This window comes from Biomphalaria glabrata, chromosome 16 (genome assembly GCF_947242115.1).
Source record: "Biomphalaria glabrata chromosome 16, xgBioGlab47.1, whole genome shotgun sequence".
NCBI classification, from domain to species: Eukaryota; Metazoa; Mollusca; class Gastropoda; family Planorbidae; genus Biomphalaria; species Biomphalaria glabrata.
In genome coordinates, this window is record NC_074726.1 from 23,624,086 (window position 1) to 23,644,339 (window position 20,254).

The window sequence follows — 20,254 nt, forward strand, 5'->3', positions numbered from 1 at the left end:
ATTAGAATAACCTCTTCGCTAAAATCCAGCTGATCGGACAGGAGAATCTGATTAGTAATCAGCTAGTCCCTCACCACTGTTAACTACTGGCACATACTATTTTATGACGACCTAAACTAAAGATTTGAAAACATTTTCAGTTGGATACTCCCGAGTCGGTATTGAGGCCTTTTTTTTGGTTGAACAAACTCAGATCCCAAGCACAGATTCTTCTTCTTTAATAATAATAATAATAATAATAATAATACTCTTTATTATCCGTAAGGAAATTTGTCTTACAATTTGTGCATTACACCAAACAAAAAACATTATAACTATAAGAAACGAGAGTGTACATTCACACCAGACTCACTCATAATATACATGTGACAAAGTTTATACCAGATTGTTCTTATTTAATGATTTGATTGCCAGGGGAACAAAAGATATATTTCTCATATATAAGTTGGAAGGCTCAGATAAGTAGTCCTATATCTGCGATGAATAGCTCAGTGGTTTCCAAATCTAGCAGCTCTCCATGTAGTTTTTGTTCCATAAGAGGGGAAGAGGAGTTTGGAGCCAATGTCTTGTTCGGGCCTTTCAATAGAGTATGCAGCTTTGAAGGACATGGTCGGCATTGTCTGGTGATGCTCCTCAGTGGCAAATCGTACAAGTCCCTAACCCTATGTCCGGATCTGAGACTGAATTAAAGAAGTTGGTCATGCCGGGACAGCTTGTACTAGGTATCTTTTATTTTCTTGAACTTTGTGTGAGAGCTGGTCCATTTCTCCTTTATTAAACTCTCTCATTTCTTCCGGGTAGAGAGGGACTTTGGTTTGTTTAGTCATTCTCACATCTTTGGCAATACGTCTGCTTTGTTTATTGCCTCCTGGCCTGCTTATTTATTTTGGTCAGTTTCATTGGAGCTCATATACCTTGCAGTTGAGATTTATAAACGCTGTCCTGGCTCTGTTGTAAAGGACCTTTGACCTTGCAGGTGTTGTTCTTGTGAAATGTTATGCCGGAACCATCCTCATCTCATCTCTTCCTGTATCCCCGTCCTGGTCAAAGGTCACCAATCAGCTTCCTCCTGGCGTCTCGTTTATGTGCGAGTCGATCCAACTCTCCCCACTTCTTGCCCAACTGCTTGGCTTCTGCTTCCGCATGCCGTGTCACAGGTCTGTACGAAGTGGCAACGAGCTATGGGTCTAAACTGCCCACAGGTTGTGACGTTGCAGGTCAGTGTTGAGGCCTTCTACTATAACGAATGGTCTCGATCTGAGCAAGGCGATCGCCTACTGCTACAAAACAACCAAGGGGTAGCCGATAAAACTTTACACTATCATTCAAGAGAGGATCTGCATGAAAGTTTTATGTCTAGAGATAGAATAGCCTTTTAAATATTGCTACGTTTCTCTCTCTCTCTCTTAATCAGCACTTCTGTAAACAACTGCTCAACACATCAACACAAGAACTTGACAACAAGAGTTCCAAATAATCTGGTACTTTAATAATGGGTACATAAGTCAAATTGGAAAACGTCATTCATGCTTTTCATACATAAGATTGTATTTTCCCGCTTTGTTTAGCTTGTGGCCGTTGCGCCAAAAACAGGTTCTGCCTAAAATTAAATGGTTCATGTTTTGATGGATGCCAACCTGGATTTTACCCGCCAGTCTGTAAAAAAGGTAAATTGTTTACTACTATTATTAATCTCTTATTTTGGCATATAGTTTTCAATTACCTGCTATAAATAGCTTTACGGTATCAAAAAACTAGAAGAAGAAAAAAAGTTGTGAGGTTGTAAGTCTGGAAATTCCCAAAACTGACAGCGAAGTTGATATAGATCAGGGGTTCTCAACCTGTGGATCGTGACACCCTTGGGGGTCGATTGACGATTTGCCAGGGGTCGCCTAAGACCATCGAAAAAATGGATTGTTTTTGTCTATTCTTCTTTTGCTTTGTGTGTGGGGAGGGGTCGCGGCCGAGTGGGGGATTCTAAAAAGGGGTCGCCGAGCTTAAAAGGTTGAGAACCGCTGGTCGAGATAATATGGCAAAACTGTTCGGCTTGTTTCCCATACTGGCCTTTCTTTGTTTTAAACGACGATCCGAACAGGTCCAATCCGAGAAGATTCGATCCGATCATAGTCAATCCGATTCGATCTGATAGGAAGTCATAGACAGGGACAGAGGAAGAACTAGCATAGTGAAGATTTCCGCAGCACATGGTATACAAAGAAATGGCCAAAAAAATGACCAATAGCCAACAGGGCTTAAAGACTAAAAGGAACATCATTATTGGAGACGAAAGGCTGGCAAGTGTATGTAGTCTTAAATACCTCGTAGCAGGTGTATGTAGTCTTAAATACCTCGTAGCAGGGACGGACTGGCTACATGGGCATTTCGGCAAATGTCCGGTGGGCCGGTACCGAAATGGGCCGGTATGGCCACCGATATGGCCGCATCGATGCCACTATGGCAGATATCCAACTGTTAAAGGTTTTATAATATTCTTTTTAAAAAAGGCACTCGGAGCATCGTGTTTAAAAACAAATCTTTCAAAGACTCTGCAGTGTAATACTATTTTAATTTAATGCATTTTCCGAAATTATGTAATAGCCTTCATCCGTACACAGTGCTATTAGTAGGCTTCATCCTTTTAGGGCTTACACATACTTAACGATTAAAAAGCTACATAAGGCTTATATTTCTTATAAAAATATAGAGTTCATTGTATTCATTCATATCTAGACATATTAAATTATCAAACTTAATAGATTGATTTTGAGGACAGGTAAACCTAGAAATGGATGCCCATCCCATGATATAGAATTTGTGGGCCGGATTGTATAGAAATGCCCGGGCCGATTATGACATCCAGCCCGCCCCTGCTCGTTGCTATCGTTTCAGATGAAGGAACCAAACCTGAACCACTGTAGCCAAACCTGAACTACTGGAACCAAACCTGAACCACTGTAGCCAAACCTGAACTACTAGAACCAAACCTGAACTACTAGAACCAAACCTGAACTACTAGAACCAAAAATGAACTACTGGAACCAAACTTGAACTGCTAGAACCAGACCTGAACTACTAGAACCAAACCTGAACCACTGTAGCCAAACCTGAACTACTGGAACCAAACCTGAACTACTGGAACCAAACTTGAACTGCTAGAACCAGACCTGAACTACTAGAACCAAACCTGAACCACTGTAGCCAAACCTGAACTACTGGAACCAAACCTGAACTACTGGAACCAAACTTGAACTGCTAGAACCAGACCTGAACTACTAGAACCAAACCTGAACCACTGTAGCCAAACCTGAACTACTGGAACCAAACCTGAACTACTAGAACCAAACCTGAACCACTGTAGCCAAACCTGAACTACTGGAACCAAACCTGAACTACTAGAACCAAACCTGAACTACTAGAACCAAACCTGAACTACTAGAACCAAACCTGAACTACTGGAACCAAACCTGAACCACTGTAGCCAAACCTGAACTACTGGAACCAAACCTGAACTACTGGAACTAAACCTGAACTACTGGAACCAAACCTGAACTACTAGAACCAAACCTGAACTACTAGAACCAAACCTGAACCACTGTAGCCAAACCTGAACTACTGGAACCAAACCTGAACTACTAAAACCAAACCTAAACTACTAGAACCAACCCTGAACTATTGGAACCAAACCTGAACTACTGGAACCAAACCTGAACTACTAGAAGCAAACCTGAACTACTGGAACCAAACCTGAACTACTGGAACCAAACCTGAACTACTAGAACCAAACCTGAACTACTGGAACCAAACCTGAACTACTGGAACCAAACCTGAACTACTGGAACCAAACCTGAACTACTAGAACCAAACCTGAACTACTGGAACCAAACCTGAACTACTAGAACCAAACCTGAACTACTAGAACCAAACCTGAACTACTAGAACCAAACCTGAACTACTAGAACCAAACCTGAACCACTGTAGCCAAACCTGAACTACTGGAACCAAACCTGAACTACTAGAACCAAACCTAAACTACTAGAACCAACCCTGAACTATTGGAACCAAACCTGAACTACTGGAACCAAACCTGAACTACTAGAAGCAAACCTGAACTACTGGAACCAAACCTGAACTACTGGAACCAAACCTGAACTACTAGAACCAAACCTGAACTACTGTAACCGAACTTGAGCTACTAGAACCAAACCTGAACTACTGGAACCAAACCTGAACTACTGGAACCAAACCTGAACTACTAGAACCAAACCTGAACTACTGGAACCAAACTTGAGCTACTAGAACCAAACCTGAACTACTGGAACCAAACTTGAGCTACTAGAACCAAACCTGAACTACTGGAACCAAACCTGAACTACTTGGAACCAAACCTGAACTACTTGGAACCAAACCTGAACTACTGGAACCAAACCTGAACTATTGGAACTAAACTTGAACTACTGGAACCAAACCTGAACTATTGGAACTAAACTTGAACTACTGGAACCAAACCTGAACTATTGGAACTAAACCTGAACTACTGGAACCAAACTTGAACTACTAGAACCAAACCTGAACTACTGGAACTAAACTTGAACTACTGGAACCAAACCTGAACTATTGGAACTAAACCTGAACTATTGGAACTAAACCTGAACTACTGGAACCAAACTTGAACTACTAGAACCAAACCTGAACTACTGGAACCAAACCTGAACTATTGGAACCAAACCTGAACTATTGGAACTAAACCTGAACTATTGGAACCAAACCTGAACTACTGGAACTAAACCTGAACTATTGGAACCAAACCTTATATACTGGAACCAAACCTGAACTACTGGAACCAAACCTGAACTTTTGGAACTAAACTTGAACTACTGGAACCAAACCTGAACTATTGGAACTAACCTGAACTACTGTAACCAAACCTGAACTACTGACCAAAAATGCACAGTCTAAGCAGTACTTGTAAAGCTGTAAATAATTTCGAAAGACAGAGGCGTTGGCCGATTTGGAGCCAGAGTTGTCAAGTTTGGAGTTGGTTGTGTTGTGAAATGTTTGCACATAGTCAAATAAAGTCGTTACAGTATTAATGAAGATTTAAGAAGGGAGATATTCTTGATGTATTCCACAGTACTGTAATAGCTTTCTAAAGAGCTTCACGTGTTTGTTACTATTAATAGTGAATAGTTGTAAAAGTGGTGTAACTTTATGAAAAAACTGCTTGCATAAATGATATAAAAAATTGGATTTTTCGCTTTCAGAAAAGAAAAAAGTAGCCGTTGCATCATAACTTTAAATGGTCTAAAATATTATGGTCTCAGATTTTCACTATCTTTTCTAGTTTACGGGATCTAAACGGGAAAGACGGACAGACATTCCACACAAAACTAATAGCGTCTTTTCCCATTTCGGGGGCCGCTAAAAATATCTCTAATCACACAGCTTTATTAATGTTAGTCAAGATCAGTGATGCCCAACCTAATTCAATCTGCGGGCCATTTTAATTTCCAACACTAGTGTCGCGGGCCACATGATGGAAAAGATACAAAAAACTTAATGAAATTAACCTGAAACTATTTTATTTTAAAACCGAGGATCTAGTACTTACATTGAATTATTGGGATAATTGAATTTTTTCTTTACACTTAAAAAAAAAAAGGCATAAGTTCTGTTTATATTTTATTGTTCTGGTTTTTCAAAAACTGCCACACTTTCTTTAAAAAAACAAACATGTTGGCCAGCAAAGGTATCATGTTCTACAAAAAAAGTAAAGATCCGTTCAATTTTCCTAGTAGATTCTATAGTCCTTTTTCATGAACGCACACATTTTTTAGGGGGAGGGGGATTTTCTATATTTTGTGCCGACGTTTCGGCGGGTCGAATGCAAGCACACCTCGGGCCTGATCTGGCCCGTGGACCGTACTTTAGGCATCGCTGGTCTAGATCTATTACACATTTAATCACATGATTGATCCAAAGCAAGTGATACAATTACACATAATGTACGTTTTTTAAAAAAGTATTTTTTTAATTTATTTTTCTTGTTCTACAACATCAATCTATATCAGAAAGGAGCAATACCAACCTGCTATATCAATGTCTAGGTATCACAAAGCAGCAATACCAACCTGCTATATCAATGTCTAGCTACCACAAAGCAGCAATACCAACCTGCTATATCAATGTCTAGGTACCACAAAGCAGCAATACCAACCTGCTATATCAATGTCTAGGTACCACAAAGCAGCAATACCAACCTGCTATATCAATGTCTAGGTACCACAAAGCAGCAATACCAACCTGCTATATCAATGTCTAGGTACCACAAAGCAGCAATACCAACCTGCTATATCAATGTCTAGGTACCACAAAGCAGCAATACCAACCTGCTATATCAATGTCTAGCTATCACAAAGCAGCAATACCAACCTGCTATATTAATGTCTAGGTATCACAAAGCAGCAATACCAACCTGCTATATCAATGTCTAGCTATCACAAAGCAGCAACACCAACCTGCTATATTAATGTCTAGCTATCACAAAGCAGCAATACCAACCTGCTATATTAATGTCTAGCTATCACAAAGCAGCAATACCAACATGCTATATTAATGTCTAGCTATCACAAAGCAGCAATACCAACCTGCTATATTAATGTCTAGCTATCACAACGCAGCAATACCAACCTGCTATATTAATGTCTAGCTATCACAAAGCAGCAATACCAACCTGCTATATTAATGTCTAGCTATCACAACGCAGCAATACCAACCTGCTATATTAATGTCTAGGTATCACAACGCAGCAACACCAACCTGCTATATCAATGTCTAGGTATCACAACGCAGCAATACCAACCTGCTATATCAATGTCTAGGTATCACAACGCAGCAATACCAACCTGCTATATCAATGTCTAGGTATCACAAAGCAGCAATACCAACCTGCTATATCAATGTCTAGGTATCACAAAGCAGCAATACCAACCTGCTATATCAATGTCTAGGTACCACAATGCAGCAATACCAACCTGCTATATTAATGTCTAGGTACCACAAAGCAGCAATACCAACCTGCTATATCAATGTCTAGGTACCACAAAGCAGCAATACCAACCTGCTATATCAATGTCTAGGTATCACAAAGCAGCAATACCAACCTGCTATATCAATGTCTAGCTACCACAAAGCAGCAACACCAACCTGCTATATCAATGTCTAGCTACCACAAAGCAGCAACACCAACCTGCTATATCAATGTCTAGCTACCACAAAGCAGCAACACCAACCTGCTATATCAATGTCTAGGTACCACAAAGCAGCAACACCAACCTGCTATATCAATGTCTAGATGCATATTATTACAGAATGTGTAGCCGGGATGTACGGCTTAGACTGCAGCACTCCCTGCAATAGTAACTGCCCGAGAGATTGCACCAAGGATATGGGTCAGTGCTCGAAATGTTTAGCAGGAAAATATGGAAGCAACTGCGAATTAGGTAAGGTAATTGGTGCCTTGTGAAAACATGGTCAAACTGGTGTCGCGTTCAGAGATGCGGAACGAATCCCGTTCACACACATTAGACGTTGAAAACAATTGAAAAAACTTGTTTATAAGATTAAAGCTCTTTGCTTCCGAACAGAGCAGTGGCGAAACAATGATGTGGGGATGGAGGGGAGGAGAATTTGAAAATCCCCCCCGGGCCCGACTTGAGTGGGCCCCACAAATGAGTGTTCGAAATTTTTGTTTACATTAAATAAAAAAATATTACGCCATTATCTCATGTCATGATGTAGAATGTAAAAATGCAGAGGCCCCTAAAGAGGCCAAGACACCACGGCTTCCAAATTCCTTGCCACGCCACTGGAACAGAGGTGTCGGGTTCGAATTTCTGGATTTTTAGGACAACTCTACTTCCCCAACATTGGGTGGTTGGTTGTAATGCTAATTGTTCAACGTCATCGTTTCATCCCAGGTCACTTCATCCCCAGTCATTTCATCCCCAGTCATTTCATCCCCGGTCACGCCATCCCCGGTCACTTCATCCCCGGTCATTCCATCCACTGGTCACTTCAACACCGGTCACTTCATCCCCGGTCACTTTATCCCCGGTCATTTCAACCCCTGGTCACTTCATCCCCCGGTTATTTTATCCCCTGGTCATTTCATCCCCCGTCATTTCATTCTCTGGTCATTTCATCCCTGGTCATTTCATCCCCTGGTCACTTCATCCCCCGGTTATTTTATCCCCTGTCATTTCATCCCCCAGTCATTTCATTCCCTGGTAATTTCATCCCCTAGTCATTTCATCCCCGGTCATTTCATCCCCTGGTCATTTCATCCCCTGGTTATGTCATCCCCGGTCATTTCATCCTCTGGTCATTTCATCCCCTGGTCATTTCATCCCCCGGTTATTTTATCCCCTGGTCATTTCATTCCCCGGTCATTTCATTCCCTGGTCATTTCATCCCCTGGTCATTTCATCCCCCGGTCATTTCATAAATAAAATAAAGTAAAATGGTTGGTCTTTGTTGATAAGTTATCAGCGGCACGGTCATAATTATTCTAATCGCACTTCTATCTCTCAAAAGATTTTTACTACTTGGTCTTTGATGATAAACCTTGGCCTTTGATCATTACGTCATGCGCAGGATAATATTATAATATTACATTCCTCACATCCAACAGAATCGCAACAGCTAAGCACACACCCAGATTTACAATATATTATAAGATTTCTCATCAAGAATGTAAAGTGGAAATGGAAATTACTATAATCGCATTCATAACATGTAAAAAAAAAATCAAAAAGCATTCTACATAATCATATTTATATATTAGATGAAATGAGGGCTTAAACTCAAAGCCTTAACAGCACTATTAAACAATGATTAAGAAAAATATTTAATTGGGGATGAAATGACCGGGGGTGAAATGACCAGGAGATGAAGGGGATGAAGTGACCGGGGATGAAATGACCGGGGGATAAAATGACCTGGAGATGAAGGGGATGAAGTGATCGGGAATGAAATGACCGGTCACCGTCTGAAGGTGGTACTTCACTTTGAGGAATTGGGATCTATTAAACACTTGAGGTGACTACACTGCCTATTGTATTGTATTATATCAAGAAAAGTTATTCTGGAAGGATGAAAAATAAAAATCCGAAGTAACAAAATTCAGGTCAAAGAGTTTCCTGTTAACAATTAGACATAGTAGACTTAGAATCACACAAAAAAAAACAACCAAAAAAAAAAACAACCTTGTTCTTGTTGTGGAGCCGAAATATTGTCAGCTAATTAATTATCTCCTATTTTAATGTAACGTTATTAATATATAAGTGTGACGACACAAGACTCTTCAAAATAATAAGACACTCTCAGGTTTTACTCTAGAAATACTTTAATATTATAACCAGTTACGTAAACATGAACATGTCATCTCTCATCCTGTCAGTTTCCTTTCAGGCTTCCTCCTTTGAACCTCCCCTTCCATCCCATGCTGCTCTACGACTGTAACAATAAGACTAGATTGACACACCAAATGTGTGGGACGCAATTATTTTTTCCGTTTTTATATTTTTGAAGTAACGTCTGTAATATATATGATAAAACATTAACGTCACTACCTCAATGAAATGCAATCATCAACAGTAGATATTGTACCATTGTCTTTACGTCTAAAAGAGAAAAATTAATAGCTTTATATATATATATATATAAACCGCCTAATGGAATCTCATGAACTTTGTACAAAGCGCTCTGGTCAAAAGTTTGTACACGTAATTTCTCGCACACCCATTTCTAGATCAAGTTGCACGTTTGCACAAATATTCAATGGCATTGATGAGACATGAATCCATTAAAAAAAATTAACCAATCAGTCAATTAACTACTGGTAATTAATTATTTTGTTTGATACTGACAAAGGAAATTAATCCTCCAGTATTCACAGATTATTATACCCATTCTCGGAGTTGAAAATAAAAAAAAAATCATTTATTTACCTAACAAAACACGAATCAATTAAACTATTAACAAATTAGTCAATTTAATTTTTGTTAATTAATTATTTTGTTTGATATCGAATAAGGAAAATAAAGTTTTTTTTAAAAAATGATTTTTGTTTATTTTGCTTGTGAACAGATTGCTCTCCACACTGCGTCGATAAAAGTTGCGATGCCATGACTGGTCATTGTACTTCCGGTTGTACAAAAGGATTCTGGGATTCAACGTGTACCACTTGTGAGTACATTCTATGAAATATAAGCCCACTTACACCATTTGCGCAATCGTTCATCTAGATATTTTCTACATCCCAAACTGCAGCCTGCAGGATTGATCCGCTCCATAACGCGGTTTAAATCCGGCCATTTTAGACGTCTTCCCAAAGAGCATAATGTAAATAAAATAAATTATGGCTTTTATATTGCGCTACTTTCATGCTTATAGCATGCTTAGAGCGCTTTGGTCCAATCTCAGTTGTGGACCAGTGGGGGGAGGGTGCTGCATTTAGGCGCTCAGTAAACACAACTCTGCCCGAGTCGGGTGTCGAACCCCCTTCATAGCTAGTCAAGCCAAGTTTAAGCGCTCTTAACCTCTCGACCACGCTTCCCACCATTAATTTTATTGTAAAGTATTAACTGAGCATCGATTTCACGGGACTTAACGATCTTTTTTCGGCGATCTCCCCCCCCCCCCCCAACTCAGGTTGGACATTGTAGGGCTGAAAAGAGTTTGGGAAAAAATCTGATTTAGTTATTTTTACTCTTCCTTGAGTGGTCAAAGCTGTATATAACTTGCTTTGCGTTGTAACATTAATTTTATTGTAATGGTTTAGTCATAAAGCTTGACTTCCAAACCTGGAAAGGCGATCTCGCGTTCGAATCTCAGTAACGACTGATTTTGAGCTTCGGGATTTTTAACACGCCTTCGAGTCCAACCAACTCTGTTGGGTACCTGACATTAGTTGGGGAAAGTAAAGGCCACACAACAACCTTGAGCCATAAAAAGGTACAACTGCGTTACAAAATCTGCAAAACAAACATCCACGATACAAACAAATAAGATACAAACATTCAAGATACAAACAAGGAAGATACAAACATCCACGATACAAACAAATAAGATACAAACATCCACGATACAAACAAAGAAAATACAAACGTCCACGATACAAACAAAGAAAATACAAACATCCACGATACAAACAAAGAAAATACAAACTCCACGATACAAACAAAGAAAATACAAACATTCAAGATACAAACATTCAAGATACAAACAAAGAAGATACAAACAAAGAAAATACAAACATTCAAGATACAAACAAAGAAGATAAAAAACGTCCACGATACAAACAAAGAAAATACAAACATCCACAACACAAAGTCTAAATAAAAGAGGTTTCCAAACTACTGCTATCTATAGGGAGATGATGGTAAGTTGATCTGTTTCTTTGGCCAACGATTAACGAGCAGGATGTCAGGTGGCCAGGACAACGACCAACTCTTCACCAACTAATGCCAGGTTGGGTGAACTCAGGGGCGCCATTAAAATTTCAACATTGAAAATCCCAGTCTTCATCGAAATTCGAGCCTAGGACCCCAGGTTCGGAATCCAAGCGCTTAACCACTCAGTCACCGTGGCCCCTTAGACTATGATTAAAACCACTTTATTGATACTTATTGGAAATTCGTTATAACGCTAATAAAGTCGAAGGAATAATTGTATCATTGACATTAACTAACCTTTATGAAACATAGCATTCCATTTAATATATTACTATTAACGCAGTACTGGATTTTATTAAGTCGAAGCAGAGGGCAGCATTTTGTTCAGACCCCCACATCCTTTCAAGCTTCGATATAAATTCACTTCAGTATATTACTAGTACTAGATGACCAAGCCTCGCTCGTTTGAATTGTTTTTGGAAAGAAATTCACTTTGGAAACATTTTTGTAATGATGAAGATGAGCTATTGGGAAACGACTACCGATCCGATTAGTTGCTTTTATGTTCTGTTACTTCTAAATGTCATTGTACATGGCGATTAGAATAGAACGTCTCCTCATTCAGTCTAGAACAAATGCAGCTCACGTTTTGTCAATTTCCTTTGCATCTTTTGTGTAAAACTATTGGCCTGTTATTGGATTGGAATAAAGTCTTGGCAGTGTAACTTCTCAAACGGTTACGTTCTGACATTTAATATTGCTATTAGTATATTCATTATGACTTTAGTACGAAACATCAGATGATACAAAATCTCTACTTTATAGGGTAGAACAGGGACTATGTAACAATGGCTGGCTGCCTGGTCGGGCGGTGTGCGCGCTGGACTGACGTTCGGATTTGTCGATGGTCCCGGGTTCATGCATTGCCTGCTGCCATTCTCCATCGTCCTGCGGGAGGTTTGGACTAGGAAGTAAATTATCTTCAACTCTGAAGATCCGAAATTATGTAAAACATTTAACAAAACAATGGCGGACTTTTCCCTTTTAGACTTTCAAACATAGCGATAGTATTCTAAAGAAGATTTCATCAAATCCGTTATTGGAAAAAAAAGGTCGGAGCAGTGAAGTCTAAATATAAATTTAACATTTCTTTTAAAATATGATATATATGATATATACACATACATTGTAATAAATTTCCAGCAAAATAAAATATTACTCTGCGTATACTAAGCTATCTAAACTGGAAAGATACGATGGCAAGACCGCACTACAAACAGCAATGTCTTTGCGAAAACGGTAACGTGACAGAGGAGCCCCCACGGTAACGTAACAGAGGAGCCCTACGGTAACGTAACAGAGGAGCCCTACGGTAACGTAACAGAGGAGCCCTACGGTAACGTAACAGAGGAGCCCCATGGTAACGTGACAGAGGAGCTCCACGGTAACCTAACAGAGGACCCCACGGTAACACTTTAAAGACTAGCGAGATGAGACAGCCGGGGGTCACTCACAAAGGTCACGGAATACAAATTTGAGACCTATAGAAAATCCACTGCCGAGGACAGACGTAGACGGCGAAAAGAAAATCTAAATCGACCACAGACGGACAATGATATATCTGCGCTGAATGTGGCAAAATATGTAGGTCGCAGCCGCGGGAAATACTGGATATTCACGATATAAATGTTAAAGAACAATTCCTAAATATTCGTCGATTTTAATTTGTACTTTAATAATGTCTAAAAAAAAAATTAAATTCAAATTGCTCTTCCAAAATCTACTAACACATTTTTTTCTAGCTTTATTTTTTTTTTCGGTCTTGAAAATATATACGAGCCTTTTACTTCTACTAAATCAGCACCACTATTATAGACACTTCTATTGATTGATTTATTATGGAAGACAAAAAATAAAATAAAATTTTCCGAGGTCTGTTTATTTTGTATTTTGCGTGAATTGTACATTGTTTACATTTTACTTGCTGACAGCCGTACATGTGGCTTTTACTTTGGTGATTAGGCTAGTAGAGTCTACAATAAGATGGTGCGCAAATATTTAAATAGCCCTATGGATTTATCAAAACCTGTTGATGTTTGCGAAGAAATGTTTTAGTGCAATGCTGTAAGCCGAGTGACGTCAGCGGTGTCAAGTTTTTTTTTTCCTTTGACGTCATTTGAAACACTTTCATTCATAAAATATGTGTAGCCAAAATTAATTTAAAAATATCGAAACATGTTTAAACCAAAGTAACGATCGACCTCGAGTTTTCGCGTTGAGGCCAACGAGGTCTGTATTTTTATTAAACCATTCATTCATCATATTATTATATTATTATATCATATCTCTGCTGTTGTTTAATCGAATGTGCCCCAGCTCATAATATTACTAATCTACACGGATCAGAGAAAAAAAGTAAAGTAAAGTTCCCCTTTCAGACCTTGTATAAAGTTTAACGAGGGTGTCATGTGGCCAGCACAACCGCCTTTACTTTTCCCTAACTAATGTCAGGAACCCATTAGAGCTGTGTGGCCTCTAGATGCGCCCGAAGATCCCGAAATTAAAAATCCCAGTCTTCACCAGGATTCAAACCCCGGTCCCCGGTTCGGAACTCAAGCGCTTTACCGCTCAGCCACCGCGCTTGTTTGTTAAAATTAAACACAAGATAGTTACTTTTAAGAAGTGGTATACGGTAAGCGTTTTGTGTCTTGAGACAATTTAAGTAGGCTTAGTTTTCAAAAGTTGTAACTTAATTAACAATTATTACACAATAACTTTTAGTAACTTTAGTAACTTTACCCACATAGAAATGGCGTTTTTTAAATGTACCGATGCAATCGAGACCACAAGATTTGCTTTTGTCATAATTTTGAGAAGGGGAAGGGGACCCACCATCATATTCTTGAACCCGAGCCCACGAGTACCTTGCTACGCCACTGATACATACATACATACATACATACATACATACATACATACATACATACATACATACACACACATACATACATACAAGAAAAGCTCTCTTAAGAGTATAGGCTAATTTTAAAAGCCTGTCTTATTTGTATAGAAAGAAATGACGCACTTATAAAGTTAATATCTCCTTTCCATTAATTTCTTTTAACAGTCATATTTTTCGCGGCGGAGCTTTTAAAATTGAGATGGCTGCAAAGCTGTCGCACTGTCGTAACTTTGTTCTTGCTTGTATCATTTCAGTTATTTAAATATTGATATATTTGCTTGTCTACCCCTCAGCGTGTTCCAATTGTCTTGAAGGAGAGTGTGACCAGCTAAATTTAAACTGCACCAAAGGATGTGTAGAAGGATATGAAGGAGCGGATTGCTCTAAGGGTAATTAATGGTCGCCATTCTTCTTCTTCTAGCCAGCTCTATTGCTGATGAGCTGTGAGCTCTTTTGCAGACTGTGCCAAGGAAAAATAGTGTGCTGTTCTCTTCAGTTGTTCAGCACTGCCGTACAGGGTGTTGGTTATGTTGGGCTGGAGTGGTAGTAAGGTCTGCCTAAGGTGGATTAGAAAGGAGCATTCAAAGAGGATAAGGTTTACGGTTTCATAAGGGTGGGCGCAATGCCTGCAAAGGGGGAGTTCTGTGGAATTTATATTGTTCAGATGGCCGTCATAAAAAAAAGAGATTGTAACAGCAATTCAAACAGCCTAAGGTCCCTTGCATGTTACACGGTTTTCACCGTTCCGTAAAAAAAACCGAACGTGCTTTCCCGTGTTATAGTAGCTTTCATATTGGACGAGATTTTCACACGCCGTAACTACATATTTCACATTTTATTGATAGCGTTTGTTTGAAGTTGCTTTGTAAGATCTATGGTAAACACATTAGTGATTTGTGACTCACTCCTCTTCTCTCGTGGCCGCACAGCAGAACACAGTCTAGAGTGAAAGTGTCAATTTAGTCACTTAGGCAACAGAGTCAAAGGCGGCCTTACGACAATGCGTGAGTTCATTTGCAAGGCACGGTTGTTTGAAATCCCAGTACGGCCGTTTCATCGTCACGACATAATGGGAAAGCTCTCTCGCCCCCTCTCACATCTTCAGCCCTACAGGTTTATTGGCTTTTTTTTTTCAATACGGCGAAAACCGTGTAATGTGCAAGCAGCCTAAGAAATGTCTTTATTTTCCTACTACTGATAATGGACTCAAGTTTATTGACACTTTGTTTCAAGTTGTATGCAATAAAAACTTTTGAAACTTTTGTAAAACCTTTTTAGTTTAGCCAATTGATACTAAAAGACATGTTTGTCATAGATATAGAGGCACAACAAGGGTGGTGTGGGAGGTGCGGGCCATCAACATTTTCCGCAGCTTTATAATCTTTTCTATGCTCAACACGAGACGATCACATCATTTGCTGAGAAGAACCCCACAGAAGCAAGAAGAGCAGGGACGGACTGGGTGTCAGAATCAGCCCGCTCATTTTTTTTTTACAATCCGGCCCATAAACTGTATATCATAATGATATAAGATGTGATACCCCAAATGAGTGTCCGAAATTTGTTTTTTACGCCATTATCTCATGTCATGATGTGAAAGCCAAAATGAACTAATTAGTCAATTAATTACTGGTTATTAATGGTTTTGTTTGATACTAACAAGGGAAACTAATCCTTCAGTATTCAGATATAGCCCTACTGCTAAATATGTAGGGTTGAACACGTCATTTCTCCAGCACCCATTCTCGGATCAAGTTGAAACTTTCAACAACTATTTCCTGTATCTAACAAAGCATGAATCAATTTAAAAATTAACCGATTAGTTAAATAATTATATGAAATTAATTATGTTTGTTTGATCAACTAAAGAAAATGATTTATACATTATTAAGAAATATAGTAAGTGCGGAGTTGTTTCCCCTTAGGTAATTTTTTTTTTTTTTTTTTTTCTTTTAGCACTATCGTCTTCCGATGAAAGCTTGATTAATACATATTACATCCTGATTGCAGCCAGTTGTATTTCCGCAGTGTTTCTTCTGACAGGATTACTTCTAAGAATGAAGCCGACACCAGTACCATTAATAGACGAACATTAAAAATACTACCGACACGACTACGTTGACTTGTTTTAGTTTTCCTAATGTTTTTGTTTTTTAAATGAATCAGATCATGAACTAATTTGTTTACACACACTCTTGGTTTACGTTGTCCGTCATTTTGTTATCGATTTTATTGTTAAAGTGGGTCTTGTAAGTGGGTCATGTAAGTGGGTCATGTAAACATTATTTAGGTCTGCGTAAAATATACACGTTTTCTTATAAACTTAATGATGTTGTAATTATGTGTGTATATTTAGTTCAGTATGAGATAGCCATTGCTCTGAGCGTGTCGATTGTTCTTAAGGTATGTCATTAGGTCTAGGCTGACATTTGTAAAAACCTATTTGGTTTTCGACCTGTCGTTATTTTGTTATTTAAAATAATTAAATGAAATAATAAATTCAATATTTCTTGTTTTTTTTTATTTTATGATTTTATGTGTTTAGGAACTATTGTATTATAAAGTATATGTTTAATGTTTGTATTAAATTGTATGCCTAGACTGTCTGTTTATCTCTCAAAGACAATAACTGTGTCCCCACAGCTTGCAAATATAATTGTGAAATATATTGAAGCGAAAATGTAAATTATCTTATACATATAATAATTAGTTACAATTCCTTTTGAGACTATGTATTGATTACCCTAGGACGACCATCTTTTATCACCTGCTCTCATAATAATTAAAGATTTTCTAAAACATCATAAAGTGAGCGCAAACAAGCGATCTGAAATTAAGCAATCTGCGATTAAGTGACTAGAGACAGTGGCGTAAAATCTATGGCGCGAAGGGGTTAAATGATCCCGGGCCAATGATCATTTAGGGCCCCACATCCGATGGTGAAACAACCATGGGGCGAGGGCCCTTCGTTGATAGTATTACCGTTTTTCTGCTTTTTCTTTTAAATAAACAACTTTATTTTTCATTTTTCCATTAATCTATATTTAGACTTAAAAATAGGTATTAAACAATAAAAAGAAACATCATATTCTGTTTCTTACTTAGGGAAACATTAAAGATGTTGACTTTTTAGCTACTAATCGTGATAGAATTGGGAGGAGGTTTATAACAAACATTTTAAGGATATAGCGATAATTACATGAATCATGGAATAGTATCTTTCACTAGAATGGCTGCCTTTTCGTAAGGTATATGCATGGGACAGTCATTTTGGATGGTCTAGATCAGGCGTTCTCAACCTGTGGGTCGCGACCCCCTTGGGGGTCGATCGACGATTTGCCAGGGGTCGCCAATGACCATCGAAAAAATGGATTGATTTGTCTATTCTTCTATTGCTGCGTATGTGAGAAAGGGGGGTGGGGTCGCGACAGAGTGGGAGATTGTAAAAAGGGGTCGCCGAGCTTAAAAGGTTGAGAATCGCTGGTCTAGATGGTCTCGGGTTTATACCCTGACACAGCATCAATGTTGTTTGTTTTCCAACCGTATCGTCAAAAAAAAAAGATAGGCCTACTAATGACTTAACTTCATTAACAAGCTTGCCAAACATTCAGACAACATGAAAGACTAAGACCAATGGATGATGCAAACAAAAAGCACATTGAAGAAGTTGACAATTACTGACTGAAAGTAATTCATCGCCTAGTGAATGTTAGTTTTTACTTTAGCATGCAACAACCTTTCATTTAGTGGTCATCGCGAAGAGTATCGTTTATGTGACACAAGTAACAACGACACTGCCTTAGCAGGACATATACTCTTAAGGAAACAACAAAACACAAAAACACAACCCCCATAACTCGACCCACAGATTCAAAACGAGGTAATAAACCTGGTGGGCAATGCAAGTCTAGCAAAACATTCAAAGGAGATCTAATCTGCGCCATTTTTCTCTATCATGGTTGACAGCACTCGAAGAGAATAAAAAATTATTAAATTAGTTTTATTTTCTGGAAATGTTTCGTGAACTCCGATGACGAACTACCTAAAGAAATTCCAATCAGATATCATTAGAAGGTTTTCATATTTACGATAACTGACTGAACAAATATTCTTAATTACTTAAGTAATAAAATATCACCATCTCTCTTCACATTGCATACGATGCTAAGGTAATGATGGTTTTTCAATATGAGCCAACAGTACAACAGCCTCAGTGGCGTAGTTAAGGATTTGGGCGCCCGGGAGGCTTGGTCTCTTTAGGGGCTCTGCATTTTGACATTCGACATTCTGATATTAGATATAGGCGTAATGTTAAATATTTAATGTAAAACAAATTTCAGACACTCATTTGGGGGACCTTCAAGCTGGGGACGGTGGGATTTTCAAATTTGGACCCCCCTCCCCGACCCTAGCTACGCCACTGAATAGCCTTCATGCATTGTTTCAATAAAAGCAGCCACTTGTGCATTATATTCACTTCTCTGTACTTAAACATAAACTTATTTAATGATTCTGTCAGCTGTGTTCATGAACTTGCATTGGAATGTCTGTTAGTAAATGTACTGACACATACAAACTAGGTAACTAGGGCCTACTAGATTTCTTTGTCACATAAAATATTTGTCATTTGGTGGGGCCCATCAACATATTCTTGAACACGAACACCTTGCTACGCCACTGACTAGAGATTGAGTGACCTGAGATTAAGTGACCTGAGAATAAACGATCTGAGATTAAGTGACCTGAGATTAAGTGACCTGAGATTAAATGATCTGAGATTAAGTGACCTGAGATTAAGTGACCTGAGATTAAGTGACCTGATATTAAATGATCTGAGATTAAGTGACCTGAGATTAAATGATCTGAGATTAAGTGACCTGAGATTAAGTGACCTGAGATTAAGTGACCTGAGATTAAATGATCTGAGATTAAGTGACCTGAGATTAAGTGACCTGAGATTAAGTAAACGGAACAGAGTAAACTACACGTTTATTCTGAATATAATATACAAATATTTTTTCACAATATGGTAACTGAAGTATTTTCCAATGCTAGGAACCCGCCAATCCCAAGAAAATGCTTTAAAGTGGCGTCGTGTGAGAATGACTCAGCCACTTGACATCGGAAGTCCCATGAATAGGTTTAAAGTTTTAAAACTTATGCCTCAATAGCTGCTGTAATGTAAATGTTTAATAAGGTCACTAATAAAAAAAAATAGATGTTTAAGAGGCACTTTCCTTTACTCCGACTGAAAAACTGAAAAACTAAAAAACTGAAAAAATAAAAAAAACTAACAAATAACTAAAAAAAAAGAAAAAAAAACAAACAAAACAATGCACATTTTTTTCACCTATTAACTATTCATAGTATTAACAAGGTTACAAAGACAGTTTGTGTGGAAGCACAAATTCAAAATTGTTGAAAGTGAATGTGAAGTTAGATGTGAAACTGGCCTAACTGATGTCTTATAATGAATATCTAATTGATCAAATTGTTTTGTAAAGGGTCAGTCTCTTATTGAAATCCTTGAGTAAAAAAAAATTTAAACAAAAAATCTAAACCATTTGTATAAATGTGTTATAAATATGAAAAGTGGTAATCCCCCCTACTAAAGAGCCTCCCGTGTTTGTTACTATTAATAGTGAATAGTTGTAAATGTGGTGTATTTTTATGAAAAAACTGCTTGCATAAGTGGTTTAAAAAATTAGATTTTTCGCTTTCAGAAAAGAAAAAAGTAGCCTTTGTATCAGAACTTTGAATGGTCTAAAATATTATGATGTCAGATTTTCACCACCCTTACTAGTTTACGAAATCTAAATGGGACCGACGGACGGACGGA

General features: G+C 38.3%; 1 protein-coding gene across 3 annotated transcripts in view; it reads left to right on the forward strand.

Moving 5' to 3' along the window:
* The window catches only part of LOC106069998 (cell death abnormality protein 1-like), a 42,043-nt gene extending 25,124 nt beyond the window's left edge, over positions 1-16,919 (forward strand). For all 3 annotated transcript variants that reach the window (XM_013229798.2, XM_013229797.2, XM_013229799.2), the window contains exons 10-14: positions 1,569-1,667; positions 7,368-7,499; positions 10,147-10,245; positions 14,709-14,804; positions 16,372-16,919. In XM_013229798.2, coding sequence (XP_013085252.2) covers positions 1,569-1,667; positions 7,368-7,499; positions 10,147-10,245; positions 14,709-14,804; positions 16,372-16,511 — 566 coding nt within the window. In that variant the 3' untranslated portion in view covers positions 16,512-16,919. The remainder of the gene's footprint in view (positions 1-1,568; positions 1,668-7,367; positions 7,500-10,146; positions 10,246-14,708; positions 14,805-16,371) is intronic.
* Positions 16,920-20,254: the final 3,335 nt, after the last annotated feature.